The sequence below is a fragment of the Excalfactoria chinensis genome, chromosome 1 (genome assembly GCF_039878825.1).
Source record: "Excalfactoria chinensis isolate bCotChi1 chromosome 1, bCotChi1.hap2, whole genome shotgun sequence".
In the NCBI taxonomy this organism is placed as follows: Eukaryota; Metazoa; Chordata; class Aves; order Galliformes; family Phasianidae; genus Excalfactoria; species Excalfactoria chinensis.
In genome coordinates this window covers 171,950,078-171,964,616 of record NC_092825.1, presented here as the reverse complement: position 1 = coordinate 171,964,616, position 14,539 = coordinate 171,950,078, and the positions used below count along the sequence as shown (strand labels likewise).

Here is a 14,539-nt window from a genome sequence, read left to right as displayed (position 1 = left end):
AAAAAGTTCCAACTGGCATCTAGTTAAAGAAAGTTACTACAAATGAAATGGTATTTTCAATATATGCTTAAATGTGTGGAATGAATTTAATTGGGAAAAAAAAAAAAAAGAGAGAGAGATTAAAAGAAAATGAGAAAAAGGAAAAAGCACTTGTAAGTACAAAGGAAAAAGTAAGAAAGTAGAATTATAAATACTGTGTGTACAGAATTTTGAAAGATTTCTATGCCACTCCATGCCAGGAAAGTGTATTAAAAAGCATTCAAATAGAAATGTGTATGTGTGTTTCTGAGGAAGTAGATAAGCTCATGTAAAACATAAAAGTGTTTACAATGTAGTACACTGAATGCATTACTCAAGTGCAAGTCTGTTTGCTCAGCAACTCTAGAAATAGAATCATTTAGTTATGCAATTTATTTTGGTTATTAACTGTTAGCTGTTGTATTTGAAAATCATTCCTTTCACTTGCTACCTAAGGTAGGTTTAGGTTGTCTGTTGGATTAAGTTGTTGCTTAATATATAGCCAGTATGTAGCCAAGTACCACCACACCATTCTCTTACCACCCCTTCCTCAAATGAACAGGGGGAGAATGTATGAGGGACAGTCAATTATTGCTGTAATCAATTTTATTACGTTAGCATGCATTAGGTTCCTCTCATGGATTTCTAAATTCTATGTGATATTTAATACAGAAGATATAGAAAAATATTACCTGATTAAAAAATAAAACAAGTAGGCATAGACTGCTAGATGAATACACACAAGTAAATGGATACTACTGCAGTAGTAGACAGGATATGACTGTAGTTCGTCATAATTTATAAAAATTACAAGTACAAAAATGTCAATAAGGGCAAGGAAAAGAATATACCTTTACTTAACAATTTCTTTGTGATTTCTAGTGAAAATGCAGTTCAAAATTAACTAATGGATAGTCTGCACATTATAATTCATGCTGACAGCATGCTAGAGAGGAAATTATTCACTTACAAGAATAAGCTTATGGACCACCTTTTTTCCAAGTTTCTTTAATCACCTCTGTTCTGAGGAAAAAAAAAAAAAAAAAAAAAAAAAAAAAGAATTTTATAATATGTATCACAGGTTCTAAAATAAGTTTATGTAATGTATATAAAAGTACACTATCCCATTTTATTTTCAGGAGTCTTTACACTTTATCCTGTGCTCCTCATCTTTTTGTTGTTGCTGTTCCCTGAAAACATATGTTTAATTACCTTCTTATTTAAAAAAAAAAAAAATATTTCCCTGAAAACTCCTCATTAAATCTGCTGATACAGTGAGACAGAATAAAGAGCATGTGTTTAGAATATGTATTCCCTATATTTCTGTTTTCTCTTGCTACATATCTGCACAGTAATTTATTTGATGAAAAATAAAGGCCTTATTTTCAAATAATCAGACTGATGTTTTGTAAAGGAGTGAAAAGCTTTTTAGGAATGAATGATAACAGCAGCAATAACAACCATGATATATACTCTGATTTTTTTGACTGTTTCCCATATTTGGACACTTAAATGTCATATGATGATGTGTTTCTTTTAAGTTAAAAATTTACGTTTTTTCACAAGATGTGGTTAGATGATATTTCTGTCATGGTAGAAATCTTTTTGTCTCAGGTTCCTTAAACATGTTTTCCAACATCTTCAGTATCAAAAGTTACTATTGCTTAGGTCCAGCAAGTGAATCTAATAATAAAGCTCCTCTTTCTTAAACTACCATTCCTAGACAATAGGTATATGTCAGTGCAAAATGATACAGTAATTTCTTTACACATCTTAATATTCTATGATCACTGCATTTACTTTACTGTACCTAAAACTTTCCTATGTAGAATCATGGGTGTCATTTCTTCTTAATACCTGCATTTCATTATTCTGTTGCCCATATAAACCTTATGAGCTACTAAGGAAATATTTCCTGTTGTTTAAAGTGTACAGTTAAGCAATATTTTTAATAAAGGCGGTACTGGAAGTTTGAAAAAAAAATGTTTTTAATGGAATTTATTTTCCTGTAAATCTTATCTTTTTAAAAGAGATACAATTGCAGCTCAAGTTTCATTTCTCAGATCTGCCTCGCAAAAGGAAAAGAAGGTTATTCTTTATGCAGCAACAAGACAACAATTATGTTTGTCCTTGGCCTGAATTTTACTTTGCATAGAGCTGTTTTTAAATTTATTAGAAAGAAGATTGCCTACTTTATATTCGTTTTAGATATCCTCGTCATGTGACTTTAAACACTGTAATACCTATCATGTGATGTCCCTTTTAAACTCTATAATAAATTTGCAAATGAAATAGTTTAAACTCTGAAAATTGGACTGGCAGAGAATGCATGATATGCATTAGTCTAATTTCTACTTTAAAAAGGAATTAACTGGTTTAAGTGACTGATAATGAACTACAAAGACTTCCACAACTTCTGTGTAAGATTATCAGGCAATAAATGTCAAACACAGATCATTTTTTCATTTTTAATCTGATCTTAATTTGGTAGCAATCATTAGTGGGCTGTTGTCAGGGCCACAAAAAACCTGCCTCTTCACTGTTTGCAGTGAACTGCAACTACGACACAGAAACCATAATAAAAGTGAACTGGAAAGATAACGGGAGTTAAAAATGTTCCAGCTTTTGTATGAATTCTTCTGTCAATTGATAAAGGAAAACAAAACAAAACAAAACAAAATAACAAAAAAAATCTGAAATGTTAATGTAACTGACTCTTCTATTCTCATCCTCACATGTATAATCATCTACTGGAAAAACAGTTGCTAGTTGCTTTGCTATTTGTCCTTTCACCTCTTTAGTTAGTTGATTGTTTGACTGCTAGTTCTGCCCAGCTTTTATTCTACTTTCTTTTGCTTTGACTTCCTTGAGACTCTTCTCATTTACTTCCCATTACTCCTTTCACAATCTGCAGAAGTACTTTGTTATCTATTGTGTCTTCTATACTCTTGTTAGGATGAACATCATTCATTCTTAACCCACATCAATATTTATATACATGTATTGAGAGAAACTTATACTTCAGCTCCTTTCAGAAGAATAGGAGTAGCCTCTGCAGAGAGTCACCCTGCCCACCAGACGTTTTGGATGAGTGTTACTGCTTTTTTCCCAATCTTCTAATTGTGTCAAAGATCAAGGACAATACTGAGCTAGTTATATCTGAAGTAGGACATCCAGAACATGTTACACCAAACACATTGGATTTAATGCCATCTTCACTAGCTCTGCAGTTACTGTACTTTTTTCCCTCCCACAGTGGAGACTACTCCTGTGTCACAGGTTATTCTTTAGTAGCACAGCAAAAAAATAATTAATTAATGCATATTTTTTAGCAACAAAGATGATTGTCCTAATCTGTGCTTGCCAAATATCTCCAGAAATATATGTTTATCTTCACATTAGCAACAGTAACTGGTTATATATTTTCAAAGAGGCAAAGCTGTACGTTCTTTAGGTGTGAGCATGTTAAAGAAAATTGAAACCAGGTAGCTGAAACAACTTGAACTACTCTGAAAAGATACAGTGCTATCTTCGCCACAAACTCTGTGATAAGGTTAAATAACTCTAATCTTTATAAAATGAAGTTCCTTGGAGGATAAAAAAAAAAAAAAAAAAAAAAAAAAAAAAAAAAATCGGCATTATTTTCTAATCAAGCAGTCAAGTATATCACCATAACATGAAGGATAAATTAATTCTACATGGGGATGCCTGAAAAAGAGTTGGAGGTTTATGTTATAATAACTGAGCAGACGCAGATGGCATCTTTTTAATTAACTTCTGTTTTTAAAAGATTTTAGAATGAAATAATAGTTTTAAATTCCTTTTTTAATGACTTTCCCTCCTTGTCTTCTTTTTTTAAATTATGTTTTATTTTTTTCCAGTGTGGCTAAAGGATGTATAAACATATATAAAAATATAAATATATAAAATTTCCCTTTTGTTTGATTCTGACTCTTCCATACTAGACTCATTACTTTAATTCAAGAAAATGCTGAGTGTGATCCTTCACCTTCCCTTGCTATTATGCTTTCCTACATTTATTTGTTTTACTGCTAAATTCCTGCTTTTATACCTGTCATTTTTTCTTTTTTTTTCTTCTCTCTCTCTCTTTTTTTTTTTTCTTTTTTTTTTTTTTTTCCCAAGACATCTAGTTCAGAACAAGAAGGTAGCCAAAAGAAGATGGAATTCCAAGCCCATTATTTCTTTTTTTCTTCAGCTTGAAATTTGTTGGTCTGAATAAACAGAAATTTGATTCACATGTAGTCTTATCATTACTCCAAGAAGGAAATATTTATTTTTCATAAAGAGAAATGGGAGGAAAAGGGAGGGAAAGAAAAATAGTAAAACACTGTAGCAATAAAATTAATTTAAAATTATAATTAATTATAGTTTTACTTCTGCCCATGGAAGTTATAATTATGATGTCACAAATTTCCTTCTTTTGTGTCCATCATATGATCTGAAAAATGAAAACATACAAATATATGAGATAGGTGATTCTACATAAAAATTGAAGTGTTTGGTCTTCAAGATAAACAACAAAATTATTCTTTTTTATCCTGAAAATTAAAAGAATTTTCCCAATTACAACTATCATTGAAAATAAGTATTTCAAACTGAGATTTGAATTGAAATCAAAAAACCAAAGATCATTGCTTTTAAACCAGAACATTACTTAAAAATTTATTCTCAGGCACTACAAATGGCCAATTTAATTTGTGAAAACAAATTTCACGGAGTTCTTAAAGAAGTATAAAATATTGCTTCCCTGTACCCCTCTCTATTTAGTGAATCTGTTTTTTCACTGGTATGAATTTTTACTATTGAGCTCACTGTATTTATGTTTGCATAGCTATTTAATTCTCTATGCCCAATGATTTCAATTTTTTATTTATTTATTTATTTATTTATTTATTTATTTATTTATTTTACTTTTTTTTTTTACTTTTTAGAATGCATATAGCACACTTACAGTATGGGTTCCAGGTAGTCCTCCATTGTCAGAGGACTGAAAATATTGGGGGGGTTTGTTTGTTTGTTTGTTTGGGTTTTGTTTGTTTTTTTGTTTGTTTGTTATCTCCCAATACTGACAAAGTACTGCAATGATAATATTTTAACATACAGAGAAATTGCTTGGTCTGGTTTCAGGACTTGTCCTGAAAACATGTTGAAGCCATGATTCACCAATTAGTTTTGTACATCTTTTACAACCCTTGAAGCTTCTTCATGTATACACTCTTGCACTTTCGCACTATGTAAGGAGTAAAACAAAGTGTTCCTAAATATTGGTTTGTTAAAAATAAATAAATAAATAAATAAATATTGGCTGATATATCTGTTTTACTTTAGAAAAATATAGAACTTAAAACAAACCTACATAAAGTCGTATACTCAAAAGGTATGTTAGGGAAAAACAGAGATCTTTTAACTAAGAAAATTTTTCATTTCAAGCTGTATTTCCAGCCAAAACAACTATCTATGCAGGACTAGCCATCCCAGTATTCTGTAAATATAAAGTAATAATGATTGAATTACTGCAGAATATTTGGTGAAGAAGAAATAAATTATAAGTCACAGTAGTCATAAATGTTAAAATTTTTGTATCTAACTAAAATTGCTGTGTTCTTTTATTAGATCTGGGGAATTTTAGTGGTCGGACAAGAAGTGCTGTCTCTGTACGTGAAGGTCAAGGAGTGGTTCTGATGTGCTCCCCTCCACTTCATTCACCAGGTACAGTATGTTGGAGCTTGTATGCATACTGATCATTTACAGCAAGCTAATTATAGAATGCTTGACATTGTTGATATCTGTATCTGACTGTGGATCTTGAAGATGAAATATACACAGTTCTGATGACTTTTTTGGAGCACCAAACTGCTCATTCTGCAAATTCCATTCAATAGCAACAGGATTTCTGTTATGAAAATGTCTTATTCTCACTACAGAAGTTCAGTGTATTGCGCTACTTGTAGTGAACATACTGCCTTGAGGTCACATAATATTTCCCCCAGAGTTTAGAAACCTTCAGAAATTTTCCCAAGTGTCAGTGTTGAGATATGGATTTTGAATACGTATTGGCTTCTCTTTTCAGAAGTATAAACATGGTTTTGATTACTTCCACTTGCCGTACAGCTTAGTTTCCAGTACAGAATAGCATCATTACTAGCAGCCAGATATATCAGAAAGCTCATGAAATGCCTGTTGTTTTCCAAATGAAACTGTAGATATTCCAATGAGATTGTGTTTCTGCTTTTCAGATTGGCACCCTTGAAAAGGCTGTGGGTAGCTAAATGTGTTTTCATGTTTACATAACACATAATACCTGGAGACACAGCTCTAGACAGAATATCTTGTTTGCAACGAGGTGCAGTATGGCCTACTGTTTTCCCATTTGGGAAATGAGATCTGTACAGAATGGATTTTTCCTGACTTCAGACTTGAGTTCTGGAAAACATTATGTTGCAGACAGAAGTGTAGAAAACAATACCTCCTCCAAATTTCAATTGTAGAGATGTATTCTATCTATTGTAGGATTATTTTTATTACTGTATTATAATGATGAGTGTGATTAACACCTGTAATTATTTGATCATCTCTCTACTTCTCTGTTTTCTGGATAATTTTCTTGTTATAGTTGCCTTCATAATCTATTTCTAAATTTGACTCGATGGTCCACATGTGACAGAATTAGATGCAAGATTTTAAGGCTTGATTCAGACAAATAAACAAGAAGTTGTAGGTAAAAAAATTCCAAGTCAGGAGCTAAATTGTATTTCTTCAAACAGACTTACAGTGTAAGGATGGATGGGCAACAAAAGACAGCAATGGGGTACAAGACATTAATGAAAAATGATAAAGTCAGATTAAAGTCAGTATATGAAAAACAATTCTGAACAAGAATAGAACTTCCCAGGGAAAATGTGAGAGCTCAGTACTGAAATTAAGCAGGAAACGTGAAACTTTGTTTCTTCTGTCCAACTTTCAAATCCTTTTACAGAGGAGAGGAACATCACGGATTTATGTGCTGAAACATGTAAAATACAATTTTTTTTTTTAAAGCGTTCAAATTCTGGATTGCAGTTTCTGGGTCTGATTTTCAAAATGATATTTCTTCTAAGCGGCCGTGAGAAATTTTGAACCCTAAAATCATGAACAATAAATTAATCTAGAAGATATGTTAAAAACTATTTAAAGCACATGTGAAATGTGAACATCTAACATTTACAGGACTATGAGTTATGAGTAGGCTTATGGGAAAGATTTTTTAATAGATGAGCAGCGCAAGCACCACTATATTGATTAATTCACATTCTCCAGCATCTTTAGGAATAATTTTCACATACTAACCGAGGAGATAAATCCATTATATCATATCAAATCTAATAATTCTCCACAGCCTCAGAATAAATCCATGTTTCAACAGAATTCCATTCTTCAGTCTCTAAGTCAATACTTTAGACACCTCAGAATTTCCAGATTGAGCCCTTACAGTAAATACAGGTAAAATAAAATAAGACTTAAAGTTGGAACACTACATTAAAAGAGACATAGGTTTATTTTCCTGTTTTCCTGAGAATTATGAATGTCTTGTTTTCAAACAGAGGTTAAATATATATATATATATATTTTTACTGAACAGTGCTCACACACTCTTTTTACAGAATAAGTTACGGAAAAATTTGAATATCTTTAGAAAACACTGAAAAAATGCTGCACTAATTTATTTTCAGAATTTAATTTAAAAAAAGAATACACAGGCTTTAAGTGTATACGGGCTTCATTTCTGTCTACTGATGCCTTGATGTACTGTCAAAAGGCAATGCAATAAACAAACATATACAAGCTTCTGATATGTACAGATTATTCATGTAGGTTCATTATGTTGTTCTCCAAATATTTTACAGAGGAAATATGAAAACAAACAAACAAACAAACAAAAACCACTCCAAATATGTACAGAATATTTCCAGTGTTCACTCAAATAAGAATTGAAGAGAGGGAGATAGATATTGATTTTAATGGATTTATTTCTTAAGACATCACTATCTTTGCTGAGAAATGACTTATCAGAAAATTGAGGGAGTTTTCCTGGAGATATTTGCTTCTTCACAGTGTTGAAGGACAATACATTCAACAAAAAGATTGTGTTCAAACTCCTTATGACAAACAGCTACCATCAGATAGATTCTCACCTCCTGCTTCTCTGAGAATACCACATTAAAATATATATGTGTGCTTCTTACTTCACTAGGAATACTACATCATATTAATTCACCTACTTGAGAAGTTTTTCTGCAAATTCTTGTTTTGTTGCAAACTCCGAAGTTGTCCCTTGAGAAATACATTAATTCATTTCATACTTAAAAACAAAACAAAACAACAACAAAAAACACCATAAATAGTTCATCTACTTCTTCTCCTTCTTCTCTACCCTTTACTGACTTTTTCTTCTGAATGGTTTTCCTAGGCTGTTAATTTGTTAACTGAGAGATTCATTAATTACCCACTGCTTAAATAACAAGCTTTGTTTGATATCTCCATTTAAAAAGGTTTCTGCTGCTTTTTTTTTTTTTTTTTTTTTTTTCCATAGACATGATTATGGTTCTTCATTGTAGTACACTAAAGAATGTAAACACTGGGTTTAATTCAGTCATTTAATTATCTTAATTGCAAGATTTGCCACAGAAAGATTAAAAATGAAAGGAAGATTTCATCAAGATTTACATGATTCCCTCTAAATTAGTACCTTCACTTGAGCTTTTTAAGGCTTTTATTCAAAGCTTTCAGTAGCAGCTTAATAGAGAATGAGGTTTCCCATTGCTGTAGTAGTGTCGATATGCTTCACTCTGTGAATCAGCAAAGTAGATCATCTTCCGCTTTGCTTCAAAGGGACATTGCTGTCTGGAGGCAGCGTGCAACACCTGTACGGAAGATAAATTGAAGTTTTTTTATCACTATCAGGAGGACAAATTTGATCTTACCCAGTTCTAAAACTGTATTATAGGCACTAGCATTTATGCCTTCATAATTTTCATAAATAATAGAATAATTGAATCATCATTGGAAGGACCTTAAAGATTCTCAAGTTCCAATCCCCCTCACTCCCCCAGCATGGGGAGGCTTGATGCCCACTAGATCAGGATGCCCAGGATTGCATCCAGTCTAGTCTTGAACAGCTCCATGGGACACCCACAACTTTTATGGGGAAATTGATCCTGTGTCTCACCAACCTCTGAGAATTTCTGCCTAAAATCTAACCTAAATTTCACCTCTTTAAGTTAAAAACCAGTCCTTCTTATCCAAACACTATCAGACCATGCAAAAAGTCTGTCTCCCTGCTGACTGTATTTTAAGTACTGGAAATTTGCAATAAGTTCTCTCCAGAGTATTCTCTGCTTCAGACCGAACAAGCCCATCTCCCTCAGCCTTTCATAGTAAGAGAGATTCTCCAGCCCTGTGGTCATCTTTGTGTCACTCTCTAAACCCGTTCCAACAGCTCAGTGTTCTTCTTTTGCTGCAGCCCTGGAGGTTGGATGAAGTACTCTATACCAGGCCTCACAAGGACAGAACAGTGGGGGACAATCACCTCCCTGTTCCTACTGGCTGCTCCTTTTTTGATGCTGCCCAGAGTACAGTTGGTCTTCCAGGCTGCAAGTGCACATTGCTGACTCCTGCCCAGCTTTTATCCACGAGAATCCCCAAGTCCTTCTCAGAGGACCTGTTCTCAGTAAGTTTTCCTTGGGATTACTCCAACCCAAGTGCAGCACCTTGCACTCCGCCTTGCTCAACTACATTAGTTTCATGATAAATTTGGATGATCTCTCTTCCTCCCCGGTGGTGCAGTGGAAGAAATGCCGCTTGCCACACCGGAGGCCCGGGTTCAAATCCCCCCTGTGGCACAAATGGTAGAAGTGCCGCTCTGCTACACAGAAGGCTCAGATCCCGGGAGTTGGACTCGATGATCTCTAAGGTCCCTTCCAACTCACACGATACTGTGATACTGTGATACTGTGATACTGTATGAACGGCACCACTCAACTTGGTGTTATCTGCAAACTTACAATAGTTCTTTTCCCAGAACTCCCCGTTTTAGTTCCATACTGCTCAGATGATACATAGAAATAATGGGGCAATTCTAATCAACTTCAGAATTTATAGAAGTAGACTTTTGCATAGCAATTAGTTGTGATAACAAGCTTCTTATCTTTGGGTTAGACTACCCTCAGTATACTCACGATCTTATTTACAAGCAGTTGACTGGGATATCATACATAAATCTTAAAATACACTAGGATGGCTTTTGAGAGTGAACTTCACACATATCAAACTTTCTCAATTGATACAGAGGCCACAAACTTGTATTAAAGACATGGATTTTTCCCCGAGATACAAGTTCTTAATGGTGGTATTTCAGTGCACAGCATTAAAGAACTTTAGTTTTTATGTTTATCTATCCAGTTCTTCATGTCATATCAAACATGCATGAACTTAGATCTCTGTAGCTACATTTCTCTTTCTCCTCAAAACTGGGTGCTTCTTCAGCATTCTAATTGTCTGTACAGGTGATATTTCTTCCTGACTGTGTTTTATCATGTCAGTATAATTCTGTATGTATTAAACAATATATGTGTTGCTTTTGTTTTCTTTTTCCAATGATTTTTTTTTTTTTTTTTTTTTCAAATCTGATCTTTCAAATCAACTTAGGAGAAAAGTGTGTACTTTAATTCCATGAGAAACCAGTGTGTAGCTGAAACAGTCACCTTTCTCTTCTCACTTGAGAACGATGAATTGGACTGTGTTGCTAGTTCCTAATATAAACACTGTCAGTCTTCTCAAAACTAGACCTGGACAGGTCATGCATCCAGTCATAACTCTGTTTTAAGCTAAGTAGAACTTATTCACAGTCAATATTTTCAGGAATAGATGTTCGATGACACAGTTGATGGCAAATAGAACATTTCACCTTAACTGAACATAAGTGCAACATTCCACCTGCTTCCTAGGAAGGCTGAACTGCCCAATGCTCTCATGTTCCTTCTACTACGAGCAGAGGTGAGATTAAGAGAAAAACTATAATTTTTGTATATTTTTCCTTAACACATATCAGTGTTAAAAAGAAAGGTAAATCTATGTCCTAGAATTATCAAATGGTTGACCTATAGGAAGGGGACCTATATTAAGACATAAGAAACCATATTAGCTCTACTTTCATAGTTGCATGCTGTAGTTTGTTTCTCCTCACCCATTTTTATTCATTTTGGGAGCTAAGCATCAGGACCAGGACATAGCTAACAGGAGTACTGACTGCTAATTTTTATGGGCAGAAAACTATACTGAATTTAGTATGTCACATATAATGAACTAGATGAAGCAACTTCTCTTTCTGTTTTTCACATGTCCATAACATATAAAATATTATTTCAGCAGTCACTCCTGCCACCTGAGTTAATTAGCTACCATGAGCTGAAGGGTACATGATCTACCTTCTCAGATTTCATTCTATTGTTGTGTTTAATTGAGTAATAACCAATTAATAACAAAGTTGAAACTTTGCTTTTTGATAATGGGAGAAAAAACATGTTAAGACACTAACATATAGAATCATAGATTTGCTCAGTTTGGAAAAGACCTTAAAGATCACCAAGTCCAATCACAACATAACCATACTGCCTTAACTAACAACCCTCCACTAAACTGTGTCCCTGACGACCACATGCAAAAAATTTTTAAACACATTCAGGGATGTTGACTCAACCACCTCCCTGGAGAGTCTATTCCAGTGACTAACAACCCTTTCAGTAAAGAGGTTTTTCCTGATATCCAACCTAAACTTATCCTGATGCAGCTTAAGGCCATTTCCCCTCATCCCATCACCTGTCACCAGTGAGAAGAGAACGGCTCCACTCTCACTGTAAGCACCTTTCAGAGATTGGAAGAGAGCAATAAGGTGTCCCCTCAGCTTCCTCTTCCCCAGACTATACAGAACCAGTTTCTTCAGTGTACGGCATATTCTCCAAATCCTTCACAAGCCTTGTTGCCCTTCCTTGGACCTCCTCTAGTACCTCCGTGTCCTTTTCTTTTAACTCTATATTCTAATTCTCTAATTCTAATCCTAATTCTAGTCCTAGTCCTAGTCCTAATTCTCTGTTAATAATCATTCAATAGGATATTTTGCTCTCTCTGGCACATTTTATCCCAGAAGGTGTTTCGCTCTTGCATCCACTACTTTATCACCTTCAATAAAACACTTTTGAAACATTCTTGTCTAATAACAGAAATTCTCATGTGTGTTATCACTGAAGCAAATGTTCATGGCCCCTGACACATCTCTGTACACCAATCTGTATTCTTTATCTGTGCAACTGATTGATGACTATGCCTGTAGTTTTCATTACAGAATGAACAAACACAATTAACTTTGCTTTTTTTTTTTTCTTCTATGGTCTTTTCATTACTCAGTACATGACCAGTAATTTTCCTTCTGACTTCCCTGGAGCACTTTACTGCATTTCCTTCCTCAATCTTATTGAAGGCGATGCATACATTGGAGGATATGAAATTTAAGATTTTGTGGATAATAGAATTTTTGATAGGGCAGCATTTTAACTAGCTATGTTTGCCAATGAGGAGATACTCCAGAATGTTGATAGTGTCTTGTCATTAGGCTTTAACTGCATTTTTATTAACTAAATATGCACCACATTCTAGGCAATATCTGTATAATAGTCATATGAATAAATAATTATTATTCACTTAACATTTATTTTCATGGAAGCCTTGATTCTTCTTTTAAGAAATAATTTTAAGATTATGCAATAGCATAAAATCTCTTTGACTCCTAACGCTAAGGGAATGAGGAGGAGAGATTAAAGTCATGGGACACTGCCCTTTGCTGGAAGTAAGGCAGCAGAAGGCTATGTATTCTTGCAAAATAACAATCGTATGACATGCAGAAGATGCATGGCAGCAGTTCATTGGGTTTCCAGTAGTGCAGAGCGATGTGCACAGAGACTAATCTGTTATTATTTATATGTAACAACAGGTAAGAGTTACAGTGTCCACATTTTTAAATTTTAAATGATTGATTGTCCCTTATGATATTTATAGTGATTTATTTGTACAACCTGACTAAACAGCATTAATGGCATTCTAGGGCAGTTTCCTAATGTGAAATGTTTCTTCCTCCTCATCTGCACTTTAAGTTATTTTTAATTGAGATGTAAGGAATGATTTGTCATTGTCATTCTTAGTACTTAAAACTTGGCTTTTGAGGACTACAAATTTTTTTAAATGGTATTCACTGAATTTCATTGTGTTCAGAAAGATGTAATTCAGAATGCATTCCTTGGTAAACATAACCCTAAAAATATACCAGGAAAGAGGTGAGCATTGCATCTACAGCATCTGTATCATCATTATGTGATTTATACTGCTAATTTTTTTCACCATTTGAAAATAAACTCAGAAGCTGTATGTGGGGATAATTACAGACTGATGTAAAATGTGAAAGATAAACAGAGAGGAAATAATTTAAACTCTATCATACAGTTTGAAACATATACACACAGAAATCACTTTTTAATACATGTACTCTATAGAGTGATGTGTTTTCCTGAGCATTAAACAGTTTCCTTGGTATTTTCCAATGCCATGCTTTTCATATGAGAATGATAGTTTGTTTCTGAATTTACTGCATGAATTTAGAAACAGCATAAGAATTATCATTCATTTGTATTATTAAAAAATAATTATAATAATTTGTCTTGCTGTGTATTCAACACCTTTCCATCATTAAAATTAACAATAATAATAATAATAATAAAGTAATACTAATATGCTATCCAAAGCAGAATTTATAAGTGATTTGTCCTGTATATTGGTCACTGTCCAGTCTTCATCCAAACTCCTATAGAACAGTGATTATGAGTGTATGAGTTTGTTTTTAACAATTAAAATGTTCAGCATTGAAAAGGATCCAAACCATTCCTTTTGAACATATTTTACAGATATTTTTTAATCTTTTCAATGGACAACAAGTTTATTTGGGAATTCTTCCAATTCTTTTTATGAAAATGTACTTTATCAAGCATCAGCTCTAGGTACATTACAGGCAATTTTCCGTCTTTGTCCATAGAAATTACAATAATTATCCATAATTCTTAATATCAAAATTACTGGTATTCCAACTGTTCTATAAAGTCTCTATTATTGATTAAAAGATCCTAATTGTTAATTCTTAGAATATAAAGCTTTGTTACCACTTATTAAGACTGTTTATTGCTTTTTATCATCCTTTTTTTTTTTTTTTTCCCCTGCTTTTCATACACAACAGGACTACCTGCATTATCAGATATGTTAGAAAAGTTAGAACACCAATTTATATGGTGCATTTGGGACATTTCTGCATAAGCATTGGTTTTCATTCCTACCTAATAATAGATGAGTATCAGTAGTAGACTTATACTTTTGAATTTTTTTTTTATTTTCTCTAGAAATATTTTAAACTTCCTATTTGTAATTT

The 14,539-nt window shown here is 33.3% G+C and overlaps 1 protein-coding gene across 6 annotated transcripts in view; it reads left to right on the top strand.

Moving 5' to 3' along the window:
• CNTN5 (contactin 5) overlaps positions 1-14,539 on the top strand; it is a 564,185-nt gene that overhangs the window by 393,971 nt on the left and 155,675 nt on the right. For all 6 annotated transcript variants that reach the window (XM_072326761.1, XM_072326767.1, XM_072326763.1 and 3 more), the window contains one exon: positions 5,653-5,748. In XM_072326761.1, the coding sequence (XP_072182862.1) occupies positions 5,653-5,748 (96 nt within the window). The remainder of the gene's footprint in view (positions 1-5,652; positions 5,749-14,539) is intronic.